Source organism: Anolis sagrei, chromosome 5, assembly GCF_037176765.1.
Source record: "Anolis sagrei isolate rAnoSag1 chromosome 5, rAnoSag1.mat, whole genome shotgun sequence".
NCBI classification, from domain to species: domain Eukaryota; kingdom Metazoa; phylum Chordata; class Lepidosauria; order Squamata; family Dactyloidae; genus Anolis; species Anolis sagrei.
The window spans coordinates 197,712,079-197,737,211 of NC_090025.1; the positions used below are offsets into that span (position 1 = coordinate 197,712,079).

General features: G+C 47.5%; 1 protein-coding gene across 1 annotated transcript in view; it reads right to left on the bottom strand.

Annotated features, from left to right (window-relative positions):
- TYMP (thymidine phosphorylase) overlaps window positions 1–25,133 on the bottom strand; it is a 37,385-nt gene that overhangs the window by 2,684 nt on the left and 9,568 nt on the right. The window contains exons 3-9 of the mRNA XM_067469396.1: window positions 24,885–25,087; window positions 21,331–21,429; window positions 14,562–14,691; window positions 11,767–11,885; window positions 8,521–8,683; window positions 7,985–8,215; window positions 902–1,042 (exon numbers count right to left, since the gene is read on the bottom strand). Of these exons, the coding sequence (XP_067325497.1) occupies window positions 902–1,042; window positions 7,985–8,215; window positions 8,521–8,683; window positions 11,767–11,885; window positions 14,562–14,691; window positions 21,331–21,429; window positions 24,885–25,087 (1,086 nt within the window). The remainder of the gene's footprint in view (window positions 1–901; window positions 1,043–7,984; window positions 8,216–8,520; window positions 8,684–11,766; window positions 11,886–14,561; window positions 14,692–21,330; window positions 21,430–24,884; window positions 25,088–25,133) is intronic.

Genomic DNA, 25,133 nt, shown 5'->3' on the forward strand with positions numbered 1-25,133 from the left:
ATCATTGTTTGAGTCCACAGTGCTTTCTGGATGTAGGTGAACTACAACTCCCAAACTCAAGGTCAATGGCCACCAAACCCTTCCAGTATTTTCTGTTGGTCATGGGAGTTCTGTGTGCCAAGTTTGACTCAATTCCATTGTTGGTGGAGTCTGGGATGCTCTTTGATTGTAGGTGAACTATAAATCCCAACAACTACAACTCCCAAATGAAAAAATCAATACCCTCCCCCAATCCCACCAGTATTCAAATTTGGATGTATTGGGTATTTGTGCCAAATTTGGTCCAGTGTATGAAAATACATCCTGCATATCAGATATTTACATTACTATTCATAACAGCAGTAAAATGGCAGTTATGAAGTAGCAACGAAACTAATTTTATGGTTGGGGGTCACCATAACATGAGGAAACGTATTAAGGGGTCGTGGCATTAGGAAGGTTGAGAACCACTGCTCTATCAGCTCCAGCTCCTCATGCGGGGACATGAGAGAATCCTCCCACAAGGATGATAAAACACCAAAAACATCTGGGCATCCCCTGGGAAACGTCCTTGCAGACGACCAATTCTCTCACACCAGAAGCGACTTGCAGTTTCTCAAGTTTCTCCTGACACAACTAAAAAAAAAACTGCCATGACTCAATGCTATGAAATCATGGGAGTTGTAGTCTAGTGAGGCTCCAGTGCTCTTTGGCAGAGAAGGCTACATATCTTGCAAAACTACCACTGCCTAGATTCCATAGCATTGAGCCATGGCAGCTCAAGTGGTGTCAAACTGCGTCCATTCTGTAGTGTAGATGCATTAATTTAAGATGCATTAATTCTCCAGGGTAGAGGCACCCTGACTCTTTGCAGCCAAGTCAAAATCCGGCATCTCTCTCCCCTTGAGGCACTGGAGCTCACCTTTCCGCACTCGCTGTCCCACAGAGACCAGAAGTTCAGCCCCAACCCGGTGCTGGATGCACTGGCCTTCTTTCGTGCGACCGGCCCCCAAAGCATGGAGCACCTGAGCAATGGGCATAGCAAGGATCTCATGGACGGTCCCTGCCAAGAAAAGGAAGGGCGACAATTGGATTCTGCTTCAGATACCAGTTTTAGTAGGAAGAGCAGCATGGCGACCAGGAAAGATGCTGGAGCTGATCATTAGCAAGGCACTCTCTTAGTACTAAGAAAGGAATGCCAGACTCACAGACGTCAACATGAGTTTTGCAGATGGAACTCATGCCAGACAAACCTTATGTCTTTAGGTTACTGTAGGTTTTTCAGGCTATATGGCCATGTTCTAGAGGCATTCTCTCCTGACGTTTCATCTGCATCTATGGCAAACATCCTCAGAGGTTGTGAGGATGCTTGCCATAGATGCAGGCAAAACGTCAGGAGAGAATGCCTCTAGAATTTATTTATTTATTTATTTATTTACTGTCCTTGTATACCGCCGTTTCTCAGCCTAACTGGCGACTCAACGCGGTTTACAACAGAATATACAGTACACAGTATACAATTAAAACCGTAAAAAACATAATACACAATATTTCACATAAATCACAATCCAATACATCTCCTAACTAAAATCGTGGTCCAATTGCATCATCCATATTACCAATCCGTAGTCGACACATTCATTGCACCGAATTAACCAAATGCCTGCTTGAACATCCAAGTTTTTAGTCTTTTTCGGAATACCATCAGCGAGGAGACTGATCTTACCTCCATGGGAAGGGCGTTCCAGAGCCGAGGGGCCACCACAGAAAAGGGCCTGTCTCTCGTCCCCGCCAGCCGCACCTGTGAAGCAGGCAGGATAGAGAGCAGGGCCTCCCCAGAAGATCTTAGGGTCCTGGTGGGCTGATAGGCCGAGATACGTTCGGATAGGTAGGTTGGGCCAGAACCGTTTAGGGCTTTAAAGGCCAATGCCAGCACTTTGAATTGAGCCCGGTAGCAGATCGGCAGCCAGTGGAGCTGGTGCAGCAGAGGAGTTGTGCGCTCCCTGCGCTCCGCTCCTGTTAGTATCATGGCTGCCGACCGTTGGACTAATTGGAGCTTCCGAGCCGTCTTCAAAGGCAACCCCACGTAGAGAGCGTTGCAGTAGTCTAAACGGGATGTAACCAGAGCGTGGACTACCGTGGCCAAGTCAGACTTCCCAAGGTACGGGCGCAGTTGGCGCACGAGTTTTAACTGTGCGAATGCTCCCCTGGTCACCGTCGAAACCTGGGGTTCCAGGCTCAGCGATGAGTCCAAGATCACACCCAAACTGCGAACCTGCGTCTTCAGGGGGAGTGCAACCCCATCCAACACAGGCTGTAACCCTATGCCCTGTTTGGCCTTGCGACTGACCAGGAGGACCTCTGTCTTGTCTGGATTCAATTTCAATTTGTTCGCCCCCATCCAGACCATCACAGCGGCCAAGCACCGGTTCAGGACCTCGAACATGGCCATATAGCCCCAAAAAACCTACAACAACCCAGTGATTCCGGCCATGAAAGCCTTTGATAAATACTTATCTCTTTATTTTGGATAGAGGTACAAGCTTGGTAGAGACGTCACACTGGCAACGGAGATCCGCATAGTCCAAGCCATGGTCTTCCCCATAGTCACCTACGGGTGTGAGAGCTGGACCATAAGGAAGACTGAGTGAAGGAAGAGAGATGCTTTTGAGCTGTGGTGTTGGAGGAAAGTTATGAGAATGCCTTGGACTGGGAGAAGATCCAACCAGTCCATCCTCCAGGAAAGAAAGCCCGACTGCTCATTGGAGGGAAGGAGACTAGAGACAAAGTGGAAGTCCTTTGGCCACATCATGAGGAGACAGCAAAGCTTAGAGAAGGGAATGATGCTGGGGAATATGGGAGGAAAAAGGAAGAGGGGCTGACCAAGGGCAAGATGGATGGATGGCATCCTTGAAGCGACTGGCTTGACCTTGAAGGAGCTGGGGGTGGTGGTAGCCGACAGGGAGCTCTGACCTGGGCTGGTCCATGAGGTCACGAAGAGTCGGAAGCGACTGAACAAATAAACAACAACAACACAAGCTTGGTAAAGGAATCGTAGAATACTAGAGTTGGAAGAGACCACATGGGCCATCTAGTCCAGTGTTTCTCAACCTGGGAGTTGGGACCCCTGGGGGGGGGGGGGTTGCCAAAGACCATCAGGAAACACATATTTCTGATGGTCTTGGGAACCCCTTTGACAGAGAAAGCTGAAGACCTCTCAGTTTGTCCTCATCCTTTTCAGAAACAGGCGGCAAATCCTCCTGCTGTGATTGGCTGGCCTCTCAGTCAAGGGGAGGGCTGTTTCTGAGACTCCAAGCAGGGAGGGGAGAGAAGGCGCGCTCGGTGTTATGAAAAACTTTTCACTAATTTTAAAGCATAGGTTCTTTTTATTGCAATTTTCCAGTACGAGAAAGGTATCAGAACTTTTACAGAACAACACTTAGAGTTGTTGCTAGTTTTCTGGGCTGTATGACCATGTTCCAGAAGCATTGTCTCCTGACGTTTCACCTGCATCTATGGTAGGCACCCTCAGAGGTTGTGAGGTCTGTTGGAAACTAGGAAAATGGGGTTTATATGTCTGTGGAATGATGTCCAGGGTGGGAGAAAGAACTCTTGTTTCATAGAATCATAGAATCGTAGAATCCAAGAGTTGGAAGAGACCTCCTGGGCCATCCAGTCCAACCCCATTCTGCCAAGAAGCAGGAATATTGCACTCAAATCACCTCCAAGAGATGGCCATCCAGTCCCTCTTTAAAAGCTTCAAAAGAAGGAGCCTCCAACACACTTCATAGAATCATAGAATCCTAGAATCAAAGAGTTGGAAGAGACCTCCTGGGCCATCATCCAGTCCAACCCCATTCTGCCAAAAGGCAGGAATATTGCATTCAAATCACCCCTGACAGATGACCATCCAGCCCCTGTTTAAAAGCTTCCAAAGAAGGAGCCTCCACCACACTTCGGGGCAGAGAGTTCCACTGCGGAACGGCTCTCACAGTCAGGAAGTTCTTCCTCGTATTCAGATGGAATCTCCTCTCTTGTACTTTGAAGCCATTGTTCCATTGCGTCCTAGTCTCCAGGGAAGCAGAAAGGAAGTTTGCTCCCTCCTCCTCCTCCCTGTGGCTTCCTCTCACATATTGATACATGGCTATCATATCCCCTCTCAGCCTTCTCTTCTTCAGGCTAAACATGCCCAGCTCCTTAAGCCACTCCTCATAGGGCTTGTTCTCCAGACCCTTGATCATTTTAGCCGCTCTCCTCTGGACACATTCCAGCTTGTCAATATCTCTCTTGAATTGTGGTGCCCAGAATTGGACACAATATTCCAGGTGTGGTCTAACCAAAGCGGAATAGAGGTGTAGCATGACTTCCCTGGACCTAGACACTATGCTCCTATTGCCATTGACCACCTTGAATAGCACTTAATGGCCTAGCAGTTTCAAGGTCTGGTTCTTACTGCCTGGAGGAATCCTTTGTTGGAGTTTTTAAAATACTGGCAGCCAGATTTTGTTCATTTTCATGGTTTCTTTCTTTCCGTTGAAATTCCAGGCTGCATCAAGCGGAGCCTAGTGTTTAGAAGGAGGGAAGTCCTAGTCCCACTCTGTTCTGCTTTGGTCAGACTTCACCTGGAATATCCAGAAGGATATTGACAAGCTAGAATGTGTCCAGAGATAGGTGACCAAAATGATCACGTTTGGAAGCCATGAATCCATCTGAGGAACACCTTAGGGAGCTGGGGGTGTTTAGCCTGGAAAACAGAAGGCTGGGACAGGCATGTAGCCGGGAGGGGGGGGGGGCTTGAGGGGCTTCAGCCCCCCCCCCCCCCCCCGAAATTCTCATGGTGGTCCATGAGAAGGCCTTACTGGTACATTATTTAAACTGTTATGTTTATTCTGTCAGTATATGTTGAAGTATGTAATGTGTTTTAAATGTAATTTAATGTGTCCAGAGGAGGGCGACTAAAATGATCAAGGGTCTGGAGAACAAGCCCTATGAGGAGCGGCTTAGGGAACTGGGCATGTTTAGCCTGAAGAAGAGAAGGCTGAGAGGAGATATGATAGCCATGTATCAATATGTGAGAGGAAGCCACAGGGAGGAGGAGGGAGCAAGCTTGCTTTCTGCTTCCTTGGAGACTAGGACGCGGAACAATGGCTTCAAACTACAAGAGAGGAGATTCCATCTGAACATTAGGAAGAACTTCCTGACTGTGAGAGCCGTTCAGCAGTGGAACTCTCTGCCCCATAGTGTGGTGGAGGCTCCTTCTTTGGAAGCTTTTAAGCAGAGGCTGGATGGCCATTTGTCAGGGGTGATTTGAATGCAATATTCCTGCTTCTTGGCAGGGGGTTGGACTGGATGGCCCATGAGGTCTCTTCCAACTCTTTGATTCTATGATTCTATGATTCTATGATTCTAATTTCATGCCGTAGAAATATGGATGCCATAAGATTGTATTGCTGTGATGTATGTTTATGTTAGAGGCTGTGAGAAAGTAGCCCTGAGATACTCTTTGTGCAGAGCTGTGAGAAAATTAGGGAGTATCTGGTATCTGCCAAGCAGTTGCAGAATTGTTTTACACTTCTACTTCCTTTGTCCTGCATATGGTGTACTTCGTGTCTGGTTGCTTACTGGAATGGGTGTGTTTTGGAACTGCTCTAAGTAAATTGAACCTGCTTTGTAACCAGACGTCTCCAGAATCCATGTTTTTCTACTAAGCCTGTGCAAAACTTCCGCTAATACTAACATATTCATATCATGATCTGATCATCATGCTCAATATAAAACTTGATCATCATGCTCAATATTAAAACTTGTGCGCCAGCTGCTCCCGTACCTTGGGAAGTCGGACTTGGCCACGGTGGTCCTCGCTCTTGTCACATCCCGATTAGATTACTGCAACGCACTCTACGTGGGGTTGCCTTTGAAGACTGCTCGGAAACTCCAACTAGTCCAGCGAGAGGCAGCCAGATTGCTCACCGGGCCTCATACAGGGAGCATACCACCCCCCTGTTGTGTCAGCTCCACTGGCTGCCAATCCAGTTCCGAGCACAATTCAAGGTGCTGGTTTTGACCTATAAAACCCTATACGGTTCCGGCCCAGTGTATCTGTCCGAACGGATTTCCCTCTACGTCCCACCCCGGAGCCTAAGATCTTCTGGGGAGGTCCTGCTCTCGACCCCGCCTCTATCACAGGTGAGATTGGCGGGGACGGGGAGCAGGGCCTTCTCAGTGGTGGCCCCCCGCCTATGGAATTCTCTCCCCGGGGAAATCAGATCTGCAACTACGCTCCTTTCTTTCAGGAAAAAACTAAAAACATGGATCTGGGACCAGGCATTTGGACAAGCGGGTAAATAAAGAAGAACTCCACTGATGGCTAGGAAATGACTAACGGATTGGTTATGTGGAACTCTGGAATCGAAACGCTGATTATAAGAATGACTTTTATATGATGTTTATATGATGTTTATACAATGTCTTAGGTACCACTGCGGATGTTTTATTATGATAATCGTTTTAATTACATTTTGTATATCGTTCTTTTATATTTTTGTATACTTTGTATTATTATGTATAGGCATCGAATTCTGCCTTTTTTGTAAGCCGCCCTGAGTCCCCCTCCAGGGGTTGAGAAGGGTGGGGTAAAAGCACCAGTAATAAATAAATAAATAAATATATCCCATATGCATGGGGGTATTGGGGTAACGATACAAAAGTTTGCTATAGTAGACAACGGAGCCATGCATCTAGATGCCAGGAAAAGGGATTCCATCTAACATTAGGAAGAACTTTGAGACAGTAAGAGCTTTTTGACTGTAGAAAATACTGCAGCATTTGAGTCCAGTGGAGTCTCCGTCTTTGGAGGCTTGTAAGTCATCTGTTGGAAGGATTTGGATTGCATGTTCCTGCATGGCAGTAGGAGCTAGAACTGGATGGCCTTTGGGCATCGCTTCCAACTCTATATGTCTATCAACAGTAAGACATTTTGGGTCCACATTCTCAGAGGCGGCCCTAGGTAATTTTCAACAGTAAGCAAACAGTATTTTGCCCCCCCCCCCCCCCAGCCAATCAATGATATATATTTTCTGTTTGTCGTGGGAGTTCTGTGTGCCATATTTGGTTCAATTCCATCATTGGTGGAGTTCAGAATGCTCTTTGATTGTAGGTGAACTATACATTCCAGTAACTACACTTGCCGCACTTGCTCCTTTGCCTGGCCCGCTTTGGGTCCGGAGGCATGCCTGAAGACCCTGGCGTGTGCACCAAAAGTCACCTCTTCTCCTGACTTTCTCTTCAGCCATTGGGACCAAGAGAGAGAGAGAGAGAGAGAGAGAGAGAGGTGGAGATGCCCACCTTTCCTGAAGGTAGGCGCAAAAACAAAGGAGGGAGCGGAGGTGGGAGATACCACCTGCTGGAGGGGCTCTCTCTCTCTCTCTCTCTCTCTTGGTCCTAATGGCTGAAGAGAAAGTCAGGAGAAGAGACTTTTGGTGTGCACGCTGGGGTCTTCAGACACGCCTCCAGACCCGAAGTGGGCCAGGTGCGGCGGCTCTGCCCCTTGGCCCACCCGCGGATTGGGGAGAGGAGAGGAGGCAGGTGGAGCACCGGGGATCGGGAAAGGGAGCCAGTCATGGGGAAGGGATAGAACATGGAGAATGATTGAGCGCCGGCTCTGCTCACACACCCGGTGGCCGGGTGGAGCAGGAACGAGTGGGGCTAGGCGAGGCTCAAGGGCCCGGCCCCTTTGGGAAGAGGATTGCCTGGCAGCGAGGCAAGAAAGCAGAGTCTCCCCCCCCCCCCCCGGACTGCTAGGGCTCTTGTGAGCTGAGGGGGCGGTCCTCAAGTGGCGGTCGAGGGGCATTTACAGAGGCACCTCTGCGCCCCTGGCAAAAAAAAGTGTTCTGCGACTGCTTACTTCGCGTAATGGATGAGCCACCCCTGCACATTCTCACCAATGAGAGAAACAGGTCACATTGTTGTCAGAGGGTCTGACATGGCCCTTCTCTGTCCTTCTTACCATCGCATGGAGCCACCAGCGCGACCTGGAACCGAGCCCTTCCCAGCACCTGGAGTCTCTGCTCTTCCGTTCCATTGCAGAGGGCCTTAGCTGTGTTGGAGCCCACGCCTTGGGCCTCCAGCATGGCTTGGAAGGCACCCAGGGCTGAGCCATCATCCAAGGCTTTGGCGATGCGAGCAGAGCCCTGAGACACAGAGGGAGCTCTCCCACATTGCCATAACAAGGTTCCTCCTGCAAAGAAATGGACAGAGAGCAAGTGGGAGGGCAGTTCCTGGATGTATCTCTCCAGCCAAGCCTCCAAAGAGCAGGGAAGAGACAGTGTTGTGTAGTGGTTAGACCGAGGAACTGAGGCAGGGGACATCCATGGTCCAAAATGCCCATGATGAGACATAATGCTGCCTCTCCAGGGGCCATCGCAAGTTCTCACCCCTGGATCCCTAACCCACAGCCTTCCAGGAGTTGGGTTAGGAGCTCCAGGTCCTTCTAGCCCAACGTATACAGCCATGCCCATCAACCATCTAGGAGTTCAGACATACCTAACGTGGTCACCAGCTCTCGGAGGTCCTGGGGTCCCCCTCCATCCAGGCACTCCAGGGCCTCAAGCACCTCCAAGGAATTGCCCACCCGACGCCCAAGAGGGCTGTCCATCTTGCTGAAGACCGCAACAGTGTTTATTCCCAGCTGGGTCCCGACCGACACCTGCGAGACACACAGAGAGAGCTTTAGGCAGAATATTTAGACTTGGGGTAGCGAAGGACAGCCAGTTGACCCCCTCATCCTCAAAAAGCAGGGAGGTTGAAGCATTGGACTCTTGCTCTTGGAGCTCGTAATAGGAAACACATAGGTAATCATGGAGTTGGATTGCCTGACGGCTTCCACGCTCATGAGAGTGAGTCCACTCTTAGCTGTGCCTTGAAAAGAAAAGAGAAGGTAGAATCCTAGAATCCTAGAGTTGGAAGAAACCCCAAGGATTGCCCTGACCAACCCCCTTCTGCCATGTCTTTCCAGATTCTCAATGTCTTCTTGAATTGAGGCGTCCTGTTAGGGATTCCTCATCTTCAGAAGACGAAGGGGAGCAGGAAAGTGTTCAGGAATCGGAAGGGCGGTTAGAATCAGAAGATGAAGTTTTGCAAGTGCCTACATTTCTGGAAAGGCAAAAGGAAACAGAGCAGAAATGGTGTTCAGCTAGAATAGCTGCTAGAAACGCCGAGCTAATTGGAAGCCGCCTTATTTATTTATTTATTTATTTACTGTCCTTGTATACCGCCGTTTCTCAGCCTAACTGGCGACTCAACGCGGTTTACAACAGAATATACAGTACACAGTATACAATTAAAACCGTAAAAAACATAATACACAATATTTCACATAAATCACAATCCAATACATCTCCTAACTAAAATCGTGGTCCAATTGCATCATCCATATTACCAATCCGTAGTCGACACATTCATTGCACCGAATTAACCAAATGCCTGCTTGAACATCCAAGTTTTTAGTCTTTTTCGGAATACCATCAGCGAGGAGGCTGATCTTACCTCCATGGGAAGGGCGTTCCAGAGCCGAGGGGCCACCACAGAAAAGGCCCTGTCTCTCGTCCCCGCCAGCCGCACCTGTGAAGCAGGCGGGATAGAGAGCAAGGCCTCCCCAGAAGATCTTAGGGTCCTGGTGGGCTGATAGGCCGAGATACGTTCGGATAGGTAGGTTGGGCCAGAACCGTTTAGGGCTTTAAAGGCCAACGCCAACACTTTGAATTGAGCCCGGTAGCAAATCGGCAGCCAGTGGAGCTGGTGCAGCAAAGGAGTTGTGCGCTCCCTGCGCTCCGCTCCAGTTAGTATCATGGCTGCCAACCGTTGGACTAATTGGAGCTTCCGAGCCGTCTTCAAAGGCAACCCCACGTAGAGAGCGTTGCAGTAGTCTAAACGGGATGTAACCAGAGCGTGGACTACACCTCCTGCGTGGGGAATTCAGGGCTATAAATCAGAAGCAGAAGCAGTTAGCTTTTGCTAGTAACAAACGACTCTGATGCTTATGTCTTTGCTCCAATTGTAGCTGTTTCAAGTCTGCTTCTAAGGATTTAGTGATTATTGCCTGTTGTCTGGTGTAAGACTGCTGTCTCTTTTGGACTTTATCAGAGACTTGAGTTTTGTATCTGCATTAAGACTTCCTTGCTTTTGTTTGCATTTTTCAACTGCATGTGCTGTTCCCTTGTGTTTGCTGAAGTGGAGCATTTTTCATTTACTTTCAACATGGTATTAAGGCTTGAAGGGCAAGTCAGGAAATGTCCAGAACAAAGGCTATCTAGTTCAACCCCATTTCTACCAGGCAGGAAGGCACAATCCAAGCCCTCTCAAGAGATGGCCATCCAGCATCTGCTTATCGTGTTGGAGTTCCTAGCTAAATGTACTTCGCTCTCTCAACTGTTCCCCTTGATCCTTCATTGCCTTGATTGCCTTGTCCTGGACACATTCCAGATTGGCAATGGCTTCCGTGAATTGTGGTGCCCGGAATTGGACCCAGATGAGGTGTGACCAAAAGCAAAATTATTTATTTATTTATTTACTTACTTTATTTATATACCGCTTTTCTCAGCCCTCAGGCGACTCAAATCGGTGAACAACATCACGAGACAAGTATAGGGCAATTAAAAACAATTGTAACATAAATCATTAAACATCAGTATAACAATCATTAGCTCCTCAATAGTAAAATCAGAATCCAGTCTCATCATCCATTATTCCGTATTCCAATGTTCAATTACACTGCTTAATCAAATGCTTGTTCGAACAGCCTGGTCTTCACTTTCCTCCGAAACGCCAGCAGGGAGGGGGCCGATCTGATATCTGCAGGCAGGGTGTTCCACAGCCGAGGGGCCACCACTGAGAAGGCCCTGTCTCTCGTCCTTGCCAAGCACACCTGTGATGCAGGCAGGACAGAGAGCAGGGCCTCCCCAGATGATCCCCAGATGATCTTAGTGCCCTAGTCGGTTCATAGGAGGAGATGCGTTCAGAGAGGTAAGTTGAGTCAGAACCGTTTAGGGCTTTAAAGGCTAACGCCAGCACTTTGAATTGTGCCCGGTAGCAAACTGGCAGCCAGTGGAGCTGGCGCAACAGAGGATTCGTATGCTCCCTGAGTGCCACTCCTGTTAGGAACCTGGCTGCCGAACGCTGGACCATTTGAAGCTTCCGAGCAGTCTTCAAAGGCAACCCCACGTAGAGAGCGTTGCAGTAGTCTATACGGGATGTAACCAGAGCATGGACTACCATGGCCAAGTCAGACTTCCCAAGGTACGGGCGCAGCTGGCGCACAAGTTTTAACTGTGCGAATGCTCCCCTGGTCACCACTGAAACCTGGGGTTCCAGGCTCAGCAATGTCCAAGATCACACCCAAGCTGTGAATCTGCGTCTTCAGGGAGAGTGTAACCTCGTCCAACACAGGCTGTAACCCTATGCCCTGTTTGGCCTTTCGACTGACCAGGAGGACCTCTGTCTTGTCTGGATTCAATTTCAATTTGTTTGCCCTCATCCAGACCGTTACAGCAGCCAAGCACCGGTTCAGGACCTGAACAGCCTCCTTAGTAGCAAAGTTCTGGCAACTAGAAATGGACACTGTATTCCAGTTGAGATTGGCTGGCATGGAATCAAATGGCACTACTCCTTCCCTTAATCTGGACAATTTCATTTTGTTGACACAACGTAGAATCTTGGCAGTATTTCCTCCCCAAACCCACAAGGAACTGAATGGCATCTGCCTGCCCTTCTGCCCTTTCCCATCCAACTCACCAAGCTCTCTGCCAACTGTTGGGCACTCTCAAGGGTTGGGAAGAAGGCGCCATTCCCAATCTTCACATCCAGCACCAAAGCAGTGAGGTTCTCAGCCACCTTCTTACCCAAGATGGAACCTGCAACCCCAAAAATGGATAATGCATGGAGACTTCATGTGAACAGGTGCCCAGAGAACAGCCCCCAAAAGTCACCTCTCAATCCTTTTAGAATCATAGAATCAAAGAGTTGGAAGAGACCTCATGGGCCATCCAGTCCAACCCCCTGCCATCCAGCCTCTGCTTAAAAGCTTCCAAAGAAGGAGCCTCCACCACACTCCGGGGCAGAGAGTTCCACTGCTAAACGGCTCTCACAGTCAGGAAGTTCTTCCTAATGTTCAGATGGAATCTCCTCTCTTGTAGTTTGAAGCCATTGTTCCATTGCGTCCTAGTCTCCAAGGAAGCAGAAAACAAGCTTGCTCCCTCCTCCCTGTGGCTTCCTCTCACATATTTATACATGGCTATCATATCTCCTCTCAGCCTTCTCTTCTTCAGGCTAAACATGCCCAGTTCCCTAAGCCGCTCCTCATAGGGCTTGTTCTCCAGACCCCTGGTCATTTTAGTCGCCCTCCTCTGGACACATTCCAGCTTGTCAATATCTCTCTTGAATTGTGGTGCCCAGAATTGGACACAATATTCCAGATGTGGTCTAACCAAAGCAGAATAGAGGGGTAGCATTACTTCCTTAGATCTAGACACTAGGCTCCTCTTGATGCAGGCCAAAATCCCATTGGCTTTTTTTGCCGCCACATCACATTCCTGGCTCATGTTTAACTTGTTGTCCACGAGGACTCCAAGATTTTTTTCACATGTACTGCTCTCGAGCCAGGCGTCCCCCATTCTGTATCTTTGCATTTCATTTTTTCTGCCAAAGTGGAGTATCTTGCATTTGTCACTGTTGAACTTCATTTTGTTAGTTTCTTTTGGGATAGAAACTTAGCCCCTGCCTCGTCTCTTAGTTCTGGCTCCAAGAAGTAGACTCACCAAAACTAAGGGAATTTAGGGCCCATCCACAATGTCATAAAAATCCAGATGATCTGCTTTGAACTGGATTATATTAGTCTACACTGCCATATAATCCAGAGTAAAGCAGATACTCTGGATTTTATATGGCAGTGTTGATGGGGCCTTAGTGAGCAACCCAAGTCTTTGCGTTTTTTACTAGAAGCATGGTGTCGTCTGCATATCGTGGAAACATAGAATCATAGAGTTGGAATCATAGAATCAAAGAGTTGGAGGAGACCTCCTGGGCCATCCAGTCCAACCCCATTCTGCCAAGAAGCAGGAATATTGCATTCAAATCACCCCCAACAGATGGCCATCCAGCCTCTGTTTAAAAGCTTCCAAAGAAGGAGCCTCCACCACACTCCCTCTGGGGCAGAGAGTTCCACTGCTGAACGGTTCTCACAGTCAGGAAGTTCTTCTTCATGTTCAGAAAACCTGAAGGCCATCCAGTTCAACTCCATTCAGCTACACAGTTGAAGCCTTCCCGACAGATGGCCACCCAGCCGTTGCTTTATCTGACAATATAAACTAATGTATTGTCAAAGGCTTTCATGGCCGGACCTCACTACCTCTGAGGATGCTTGCCATAGAGGCAGGCGAAACGTCAGGAGAAAATATGCCTCTAGAACATGACCATATAGCCTGGAAAAACCTACAACAACCCAATATAAACCAATGTCATTCAGTTCAAACCATATAATCTGGGATCAGATTATAGGACAGTGCAGATCCAGCCTTAGCATTCTCTGGAATTTTAAATGCACACTCAACTACAAATCCCATGATTTTCCATGGCAGTTCAAGTTGCCTCCAAGGGGTATAATTGTGTGACATGAAGGATGGGGGTGGGACAAAAGAAAGTCAGATGGAATCTCCCCCTCAGAAGGGAAATTTACTCCTGAAAGAGTTGTTATCGGGGGGGGGGGGGGGGGGCTCCACTGAAGCTTTACCTCCAATCCTTGTTTCCACAACAAACCACATATCCCAAAATGCAATTCTCACGGGGAGAGAAAGTGAAGGGAAATCTTCTGAACAGGGTCAGAGATAGCAAAGGAAACACAACAGGGGTGTTGTGTCCAGAGGAGGGCGACTAAAATGATCAAGGGTCTGGAGAACAAGCCCTATGAGGAGCGGCTTAGGGAACTGGGCATGTTTAGCCTGAAGAAGAGAAGGCTGAGAGGAGATATGATAGCCATGTATAAATATGTGAGAGGAAGCCACAGGGAGGAGGGAGCAAGCTTGTTTTCTGCTTCCTTGGAGACTAGGACGCGGAACAATGGCTTCAAACTACAAGAGAGGAGATTCCATCTGAACATGAGGAAGAACTTCCTGACTGTGAGAGCCGTTCAGCAGTGGAACTCTCTGCCCCGGAGTGTGGTGGAGGCTCCTTCTTTGGAAGCATTTAAGCAGAGGCTGGATGGCCATCTGTCAGGGGTGATTTGAATGCAATATTCCTGCTTCTTGGCAGAATGGGGTTGGACTGGATGGCCCAGGAGGTCTCTTCCAACTCTTTGATTCTTTGATTCTATGATTCTATGATTCTAATAATAAAACTCTTCCTTATGCTATCCAAAGCACTGTGTGTGTGTGTGTGTGTGTGTGTGTGTGTGTGTGTGTGTGTCTGGAGTTACACTTCAAAAATGCCCCTGTTCTGACTTACAAATTCAACTGAAGAACAAATCCACAGAACACGCTTTAGCACAATCTAAGATCTGTGTCCAATTTGGACCTTCCTCTCCACTGCATCCTTACTGGTGGCGAGAGGCACGCTGTCCACGGTGGCCGTGGCATCCCTCAGGGCATAGAGGATTTTGTCTGCCGGGACCAGCTCCTGGCTCTGCTCCACAATGCAGCAGCCGACCTTCTCCAGGATCTCCTTCATCTGAGGAGGAACAAAAGACCGAGCTACCAAATATTTATTTATTTCCGTCACTTTTACCCCGCTCTTTGATTGTAGGTGAACTATAAATCCCAGTAACTACAACTCCCAAATGGCAAGGTCTATTTTCTCCAAACTCTACCAGTGTTCACGTTTGGGCATATTGAGTATTTGTGCCAAGTTTGATTCAGGTCCATCATTGCTTGAGTCCACAGTGTTCTCTGGATGTAGGTGAACTACAACTCCAAAAACCCAAGGTCAATGTCCACCAGACCTTCCCAGTATTTTCTCTTGGCCATGGGAATTCTGTGTGCCATGTTTGACTCAATTCCATCATTGATGGAGTTCAGAAGGCTCTTTGATTTAAGGTGAACTATAAATCACAGCAACTCCAGCATTCCCAAATGACAAAATCAATCACCCCCAAACCCATCAGTATTCAAATTTTGGGCGTATCGGGTATTTCTGCCAAATGTGGTCCAGTGACTGAAAATACATCCTGCAGATCAGATATTTACATTACAATTCATATCAGTAGCAAAATTACTGTTATGAAGAAGCAACGAAAATAACATTATGGTTGGGGGTCACCACAACACGGGGAACTGTACTAAGGGGTTGCGGCATTAGCAAGGTTGAGAAGCACTGATTAATGTTTCTTTAGCTCTCTCCAACCAGAGACCTAATCTCATATCACGGGACAACATTAGCAAAATGACAGTTGTGAAGTAGCAATGACAATAATGTTATGGCTGGGGGTCACCACAACACGAGGAACTGTATTAAGGGGTCGCAGCATTTGCAAGGTTGAGAACCACTGCTCTAGTAGAAAGCCAGGTCTTAAGCGCTAGGGTAAAAGGCCCTCAATCACGCATGGCTCTCAAGTAGGGCAGCAAGGAATTCCACAATAAGGCCGGGGCAGAAATGGAGAAAGCCCACCTGCGCCTGGTCCTTTCCAAGCGCCCTTCTCTAGGACCCGGGATATAGAGTAAGTCAAGTTGGGCTGATCGTTGAGACCTCTGATGATGGGAGAAGGAGAGGTGGTCCCTAAGGTACGATGGACCCTGGCCGTAAATTTATTATTATTTATTTTATTATTTCCGTCACTTTTACCCCGCCCTTCTCACCCCCGGGGGGGGGAGGGGGGGACGACTCAGGGCGGCTTACAGAGGAAGGCACAATTCGATGCCTTTATCACATATACATACATATATAAACAAATTAAACAATTACAAATTAAAAATTTAAAATCATCAATACACATTAATACAATAACACAGCAGTAGGTTAATCCTGAGTTCAGCGTTCGAAGTTTCATAAGTCCATTCCATCTCGACAAGTTCCAGCTCGTCATTAGGTTTTTCTTTAGCTGCCCGGGTGTCCAAATGCCTGGTCCCATATCCAGGTTTTCAATTTTTTCCTAAATGAAAGAAGGGACGTTGCCGATCTAATTTCCCCGGGGAGGGAGTTCCACAGGTGGGGGGCCACCACCGAGAAGGCCCTGCTCCTCGTCCCGGCCAACCTCACTTGTGATAAAGGCGGGGTCGAGAGCAGGGCCTCCCCAGAAGATCTTAGGTTCCGAGGTGGGACGTAGAGGGAGATCCGTTCGGACAGATACACTGGGCCGGAACCGTATAGGGTTTTATAGATCAAAACCAGCACTTTGAATTGTGCTCGGAATTGGATCGGCAGCCAGTGGAGCTGACACAACAGGGGGGTGGTGTGCTCCCTGTATGTCGCTCCGGTGAGCAATCTGGCTGCCTCCCGCTGGACCAGTTGGAGTTTCCGAGCAGTCTTCAAAGGCAGCCCCACGTAGAGTGCGTTGCAGTAATCCAGTCGGGATGTAACAAGAGCGTGGACCACCGTGGCCAAGTCCGACTTCCCAAGGTACGGGCGCAGCTGGCGCACAAGTTTTAGTTGTGCAAAAGCTCTCCCGGCCACCGCCGAGACCTGGGGTTCCAGGCTCAGCGATGAGTCCAGGGTCACTCCCAAGTCCAGGATCACTCCCAAGCTCCCAAATAGAATCATAGACCCAAAGGACCAACTTCTCCAATCCCATTCTGCCAGGCAGGAAGACACATCGAATAAAATCCTAAAACTGAAAGTGTCATGAATACTTTTTACACTCTGAAGAGCATTTAAAAGGTTCCTTGATTTCATTCACAATGAGACAGAGTAGACCACAGAGCAATACAGAGAAAGAAAGTAGACATACAGACTCTACAACTACATTGGGTACACAAACAAGGGCAATTACGTCTTACTCAACATTCTCACACATATATACACATTCATACCTACATTCAAACATTACCATCTCTTCTTCCTTCTCCTTTGCTTGCTCCATCCATGTTCAATATCTACACAAATGACCAGCCACTGCCAGAAGGGACAGAGGGCTTCATCTATGCTGATGATCATGCCATTGCTGCTCAAGCAGGGAGCTTTGAGATGGTAGAACAGAAGCTCTCCGAAGCTCTAGGTGCTCTTACTGCCTATTTCAGGGAAAACCAACTGATCCCTAATCTATCTAAAACACAGACATGTGCTTTCCATCTCAAGAACAGAGAAGCATCCCGAGCTCTGGGGATTATTACCTGGGAAGGAATCCCTCTGGAGCATTGCAGCACACCCAAATACCTGGGAGTCACTCTGGACCGTGCTCTGACCTACAAGAAGCACTGCCTGAATATCAAGCAAAAAGTGGGTGCTAGAAACAATATCATACGAAAGCTGACTGGCACAACCTGGGGATCACAACCAGACACAGTGAAGACATCCGCCCTTGCTCTATGCTACTCTGCTGCTGAGTATGCATGCCCGGTGTGGAACACATCTCACCACGCTAAAACAGTGGATGTGGCTCTTAATGAGACATGCCGCATTATCACGGGGTGTCTGCGCCCTACACCACTGGAGAAATTACACTGTCTAGTCGGTATCGCACCACCTGACATCCGCCGGGAAGTAGCAGCCAATAGTGAAAGGACCAAGGCAGAGACATCTCCAGCTCATCCCCTGTTTGGGCATCAGCCAGCACGTCAATGCCTTAAATCAAGAAATAGTTTCCTAAGATCTACAGAGACACTCACTGGAACAACTCAGCAAGCGAGAGTCCAAAAGTGGCAGGCTCAAACCCAGAGCCTCAATCAATGGCTGATACCAAATGAGAGACTCCCCCCTGGGCACACAGAAGACTGGGCAACTTGGAAGGCGCTGAACAGACTGCGCTCGGGCACCACGAGATGCAGAGCCAACCTTCAGAAATGGGGCCACAAAGTGGAATCCATGACTTGCGAGTGTGGAGAAGAGCAAACCACTGACCACCTGCTGCAATGCAACCTGAGCCCTACCACATGCACGATGGAGGACCTTCTTGCGGCAACACCAGAAGCACTCCAAGGGGCCAGATACTGGTCAAAGGACATTTAATCAACTACCATACTCACAAATTTTGTGTTTTGCTTGCTTGCTTGTTTGTTTGTTTGTTTTGTTCTGTTAGAAATGTAATACAATTGACTGGTTGCCCTGACATCACAAATAAATAAATTCCTTCTCCTGGAAAAGAGACCTCAAAGTAGGCCAGGTTGTGTTCTCAGCAAATCTGCCATTCTGCAAATACACCATCTTCTTCCATTCCTTGGAGAAGATGATGGGTAGACCAGACTCCTCCAGTCTGCCACACTTTTTGGAATAGTGTCTCTTATATAACTTGGAATGTGATTTTCCTGCTTCTTGGCAGAATGGGGTTGGACTGGATGGCCCATGAGGTCTCTTCCAATTCAATGATTCTATAGCAATATTTCTTGCTGGTGATGTTCTGAAATTTGTAAATGAATGGCAGGCAGCTAATTCCAATTGTCTTTGTAAAAGACTGACATTTTTTTCCAGCCAAAACACGCTGATTCCTATCAGTTTGTGGACAGATGTTAACTTTTCCTCCTTAAGTGATGATTGGTTTTCCTTCTTAGGGAGCACCAATTGCTTCCTTCTTAACTTAAAGGCACCATTGTCTCTGGTAATGTATTGTCTACATTGTTGTTGTTCATTCGTTCAGTCGTCTCCGACTCTTCGTGACCTCATGGACCAGCCCACGCCAGAGCTCCCTGTCAGCCGTTACCACCCCCAGCTCCCTCAAGGTCAGTCCAGTCACTTCAAGGATGCCATCCATCCATCTTGCCCTTGGTCGGCCCCTCTTCCTTTTGCCTTCCACTTTCCCCAGCATCATTCCCTTCTCTAGGTGACCTCATGCACCAGTCCACGCCAGAGCTCCCTGTCGGCCGTCACCACCCCCAGCTCCCTCAAGGTCAGTCCAGTCACTTCAAGGATGCCATCCATCCATCTTGCCCTTGGTCGGCCCCTCTTCCTTTTGCCTTCCACTTTCCCCAGCATCATTGTCTTCTCTGGGCTTTCCTGTCTCCTCATGATGTGGCCAAAGGACTTCCACATTGTCTCTAGTATCTTTCCCTCCAGTGAGCAGTCAGGCTTTATTTCCTGGAGGATGGACTGGTTGGATCTTCTCGCAGTCCAAGGCACTCTCAGCACTTTCCTCCAACACCAAAATCTGGCTACCAGTATTAAAAAACTCTAAAATTGTCTACATAGGGACCACCAAACGCAGCATTGCCCAGACACGCATCAAGGAACATGAAAGGCACTGCAGACTACTTCAACCAGAGAAGTCAGCCATAGCAGAGCACCTGAGGAACCAGCCTGGAAACAGCATATCATTTGAGAACACAGAAATGCTGGACCACACCAACAACCACCATGTCAGGCTACACAGAGAAGCCATTGAAATCCACAAGAAGCATGTGGACAATTTCAACAGAAAGGAAGAGACCATGAAAATGAACAAAATCTGGCTACCAGTATTAAAAAACTCTAAAATTACTACAGCAAAACAGCAGAGAGGAAACAACCAGGCACAGATTAACACCTCCCAGCAAGAGATTTTCCCAGGCTCAGGCAAGCCTTCAAATGCTAATGAAGGTGATCATCTGAAAATTAAATTAACTAATTTATGAGGCCATAAAGAAAACTCCGGGATGTGGAATGCGGAAGAACTTCATCGGTGTCGCTGATGGACAATGAAAGCAGCAGTTCCCCTGGCAGCCAGAAAAAAGTTAAATAGCCTCTGTGTATTGTCTGTATTCGTTGTCTGTCAAACTGGCATTGAATGTTTGCCATATATGTGTATATTGTAATCCGCCCTGAGCCCCCTGCGGGGTGAGAAGGGCGGAATATAAAAAACTGTAAAATAAATAAATAAACATTCATAGAATCATAGAATCAAAGAGTTGGAAGAGACCTCATGGGCCATCCAGTCCAACCCCATTCTGCCAAGAAGCAGGAATATTGCATTCAAATCACCCCTAACAAATGGCCATCCAGCCTCTGCTTAAAAGCTTCCAAAGAAGGAGCCTCCACCACACTCCGGGGCAGAGAGTTCCACTGCTGAATGGCTCTCACAGTCAGGAAGTTCTTCCTAATGTTCAGATGGAATCTCCTCTCTTGTAGTTTGAAGCCATTGTTCCGCGTCCTAGTCTCCAAGGAAGCAGAAAACAAGCTTGCTCCCTCCTCCTCCCTGTGGCTTCCTCTCACATATTTATACATGGCTATCATATCTCCTCTCAGCCTTTTCTTCTTCAGGCTAAACATGCCCAGTTCCCTAAGCCGCTCCTCATAGGGCTTGTTCTCCAGACCCTTGATCATTTTAGTCGCCCTCCTCTGGACACATTCCAGCTTGTCAATATCTCTCTTGAATTGTGGTGCCCAGAATTGGACACAATATTCCAGATGTGGTCTAACCAAAGCAGAATAGAGGGGTAGCATTACTTCCTTAGATCTAGACACTAGGCTCCTCTTGATGCAGGCCAAAATCCCATTGGCTTTTTTTGCCGCCACATCACATTGTTGGCTCATGTTTAACTTGTTGTCCACGAGGACTCCAAGATCTTTTTCACACCTAACTGCAGCAGGGAAGAGCTCCTTGCCCCACCCCAGCCATTCCACAGATATATAAACCCTTTGTCTTAATTCTAACAGACTTCACTACCTCAGAGGATGCTTGCCATAGATGCAGGTGAAACGTCAGGAGAAAATGCCTCTAGAACATGGCCATATAGCCCGAAAAACCCCACAAGAACCTAGTCTCTGGTAATGTAAACATGTTGTTTTCCACCAAGTGTTAATCATTTGTCTCTGGTCATCAGCACTTCATGAATTCTCCTTTTGTAGTTTTTCAAACTAAATTCTTAGGATGCCATCCGTAGCCTTTATAGACCCCAATCAAACATCTTTCATACAATTTCATTCAAACCACATATATTCATGAGAGAAGAGACTACAAGGGCAGGAAGACATAATCCAAGCCTTCCTAACAGATGGCCATCTAAGATCTGTTTAAAAGCCTCCAGAGAAGGAGACTCTGAGGTGGGATATTCCACTAAAATTGAAAGGAAGCCCCAGAGACCCTCCAGTCCAACCCCCTTCTTCAAAGACAGGAAGACACCATTCAAGTCCTCCCAGAAGATGGCCATATGGTTTCTGCTTCAAAGCCTCCAAAGAAGGAAATCCACTGTTTGCTTGCTACATAGCTTCAGTTGGACTTATTGATGCCACACTGAGCAACTCACGCACCTGTTCTGGACTCTGGGAAACTCTGAAACCAGGGATGGACTCCAGCTTGTCCAGTGTGCCTCCAGTATGGCCCAGGCCTCTCCCACTGATCATGGGCACCTGACCAACAGAAAGAGGAAAGTCACTACAAAGACAGACTATGCAGTCAGAGAGCTTTATTTCTAGACAGAAGAAGAGCTTGGCACCAAGCTGGAGACTGACCTTGGAAAAGTGCATTTCCTGGGTGCTTCTACACTGTGGAATGAATGCAGTTTGACCCCACTTGAACTGCCATGGCTCATTTTATGAAAATCTGGGAGTTGTAGTTTTACAAAGGCTTTAGCCTTATCTGCTAAATGGTTCTGATTGTCAGTAGGATTGTGCACCGATTTGTTTTCAAAAATGGTCTTTGGTTGATTCATGTTGCAACTCAGAGTAAGCTTCACCTTGCTTCCAAACACCACCACACAAGAGCTGTAGTTTTACAGTTTATTGAGGGAAAAAATCCAAGGCAAAATAAAGAATAAGCATTGCAAAGTTCCAAAGATTAAGATTAAATGCAGAATATAGTTCCAAAGATCTTCAGGTAAAAGCAGGAGACACAATCCTATTGGCAAAGTTCAAACCAGAGTCCCAGGTACAAGCAATGAAACAATTGCCCCCTGAATCACAATGCAAGAAATCCCAAGCGTACTGCTTCCCAGGCTAAGATTATTCCATGAAGCTTTCAGGCTAATAAGCTACGTTGAACTGACACTTTCCCTTGGTTTGCAAGAAGCCTACATACCTTTCTAACATGAAAACATTACATGAAATCATTGCGATGACCTTTCACCGAGCTGGTCTTTTGTCTGCCGGCCAGGCGAGAATTCTGCCTGACCTGGAGATCGAGACGAGCTTGCCGGGTCAGGTCACTGTCAAGGCTTTCAGTACTTTCAGTATCAGCATGGGAACGAGGTGAATGCCTCCCCACCTGTTCGCTATCTCCTTCGATAAAAATCCTTTCTCTTGGGAACCGCTGTGTTGATGTTGACTCTGCACTGTCTGTGCTGTCAGTGGGAGCCGCAGGCCCAGAGATCTGAGGCACAGAAAATGAGCCAGGAATCTGAATCCCATCATCCTCATCATCACAGAACATCTCCACCACAACAATTCAGCTGGTTCGGTTGATTTGGATGCCCATAATGGCATGGGCCCCACCACTATTTTTTCCGGCTGCAATAGAACAGTGGCTGTTGAAAAATGGATGCTTTTGGCTTATTTCGGCTGCATGAGGAGTGCAGGAAGTGCTGGAAGGGAGATAGCCACTAGAAGGGAAAAGATCCCAAAAAGGGTGTTTTCTTAAACCCAGGTCTCCTTGAAAGACAGAAGGGAAAGGATCCCAGAAAGAGTGGCATCTTAACTCTGATGTTTTTGATCCAGGTCTTAATGAAGGAGATAAGGACAAATGATCCCAGAAAAAGTGGTTTCTTTGATGCTTTTAATCCGGGTCTTAATGAAAGGTATAAGGACAAACGATCCCAGAAAGAATGATATTGTTGTGGCTGAGCTAGTTTCTGACGATGAGGATGATGGGATTCAGATTCCTGTTGGGTTTCAGCTTCCTGGCTCTTTGTCTGTGCCTCAAATCTCTGAGCCTGCTTCCGAGGCTCTCACAGACAGTGCAGTGTCAACACAGCTGTTTTCACCAGAAAGGAATGTTAACGAAGGGAATAGCGAGCAGGTGCCTTCCCACGATGATACCAAAAGTGCAGATAAGGATTTGACCCGAGAAGCTTGCCTTGATCTCTGGGTCAGGCGGAGTTCGCGTCTGGCAAGCAGACGGGAGGCTAGCTTGATACGAGGTCATCGCAATGCTTTCATGATGCTGAGAGCCTAATGATTTGATGTTAGAAGGGTATTTAGGCCTCCTGGAAACTCTGTGAAAGCGTCAGTTCAACGTAGCTTACTAGCCTGAAAGCTTCATGGAATAACCTTAGCCTGGAAAGCAGTACGCTTGGGATTTCTTGCATTGTGATTCTTGGGGCAAATGTTTCATTGCTTATACTTGGGACTCTGGTTTGAACTTTGCCCATAGGATTGTGTCTCCTGCTTTTACCTGAAGATCTTTGGAACTGTATTCTGCATTTAACCTTAATCTCTGGGACTTTACAATGCTTATTCTTTATTTTGACTTGGATTTTTTCCTCAATAAACTATAAATCTACAGCTCTTGTGTGATGGTGTTTAGAAGCAAGGTGAAGCCTACTCTGAGTTGCAACAGATATCTTAACTCTGGTGCTATTAATCCAGTTCTTAATGGAAGATATAAGAACTAACAAGTAGGGCTGAGCGGTTTCGTTCGTTAATTTCGTAATTCATTATTAATTCGTATTTAAATTAGCTAACTATCCGATATTGAGCCATGCAGGAATAGTGTGAGGAGTAAATTAGATTCGAAACAATTTTTTCAATTTATTTCGAATTTTTTTCGTCATTTTTTCGTCATTATTTCATAATTATTTTCGCATGTCTGGTGCAAGTTTTATAGTTGTTGTTTGTTTTATCACCCCAACAGTCAACAACAGAGGGCGAGGGAAGCTTCAGAAGTTCCCCCTCTCCCATTTGGAGGTTTGTTTTTTTAGCATATTGCGCAATCGCGTCCGCCATTAACGAATCGATCCGAAATTAACAAAATTTCGTAAATAACGAAACTTTGAAATCTCAAATTTCGGAAGTCTTTAGAATTTAGAAACGCTAGCGCTCCCTGGAAACGAATCGAGTTTAGAAACAAATTTTTCCGTGGTTGCCCAGCTCTACTAACAAGGCCTAAAATGATGAGAAGGTGATATTTGTGTACGCATTTGATTCAATTTCTTCATAGAATCATAGAATCATAGAATCCTAGAATCAAAGAGTTGGAAGAGACCTCATGGGCCATCCAGTCCAACCCCATTCTGCCAAGAAGCAGGAATATTGCATTCAAATCACCCCTGACAAATGGCCATCCAGCCTCTGCTTAAAAGCTTCCAAAGAAGGAGCCTCCACCACACTCCGGGGCAGAGAGTTCCACTGCTGAACGGCTCTCACAGTCAGGAAGTTCTTCCTAATGTTCAGATGGAATCTCCTCTCTTGTAGTTTGAAGCCATTGTTCCGCGTCCTAGTCTCCAAGGAAGCAGAAAGCAAGCTTGCTCCCTCCTCCTCCCTGTGGCTTCCTCTCACATATTTATACATGGCTATCATATCTCCTCTCAGCCTTCTCTTCTTCAGGCTAAACATGCCCAGTTCCCTAAGCCGCTCCTCGTAGGGCTTGTTCTCCAGACCCTTGATCATTTTAGTCGCTCTCCTCTGGACACACTCCAGCCTGTCAATATCTCTCTTGAATTGTGGTGCCCAGAACTGGACACAGTACTCTTCTTCTAAGATCAAGTCCTGTTTTTTCATCCCAGCATGCTAGCTAAGCATTTTTTTTCCTACTGTGGTTCAAATGCCCCTTGGACAACATAAAGCCATAAGCAAAATACCCAACTTGATCCGATGGGTCTGTCGTTAATACGGCCCCAGAACGGAAAAGCTTGGAAGCGTTTCGGACTCACCTTGCAGCCACAGGCGGCCAAGGCAGGGGCCAGGGCGAGGCTGACCTTGTCCCCCACGCCCCCCGTGGAGTGCTTGTCCACCAGCAGCCCCCGCCATTCCTCCGGCCACTTAAGGACCCTCCCTGAGGTGGCCATCTCCCGGGTCAGCGCCAGCGTCTCCTCGGGCTCCATGCCCTTCAGCCAGGTGGCCATCAGCATCGCTCCTGTAATCACAGGATCCAAGAGTTGGAAGAAGCTCCAAGGGGGCAT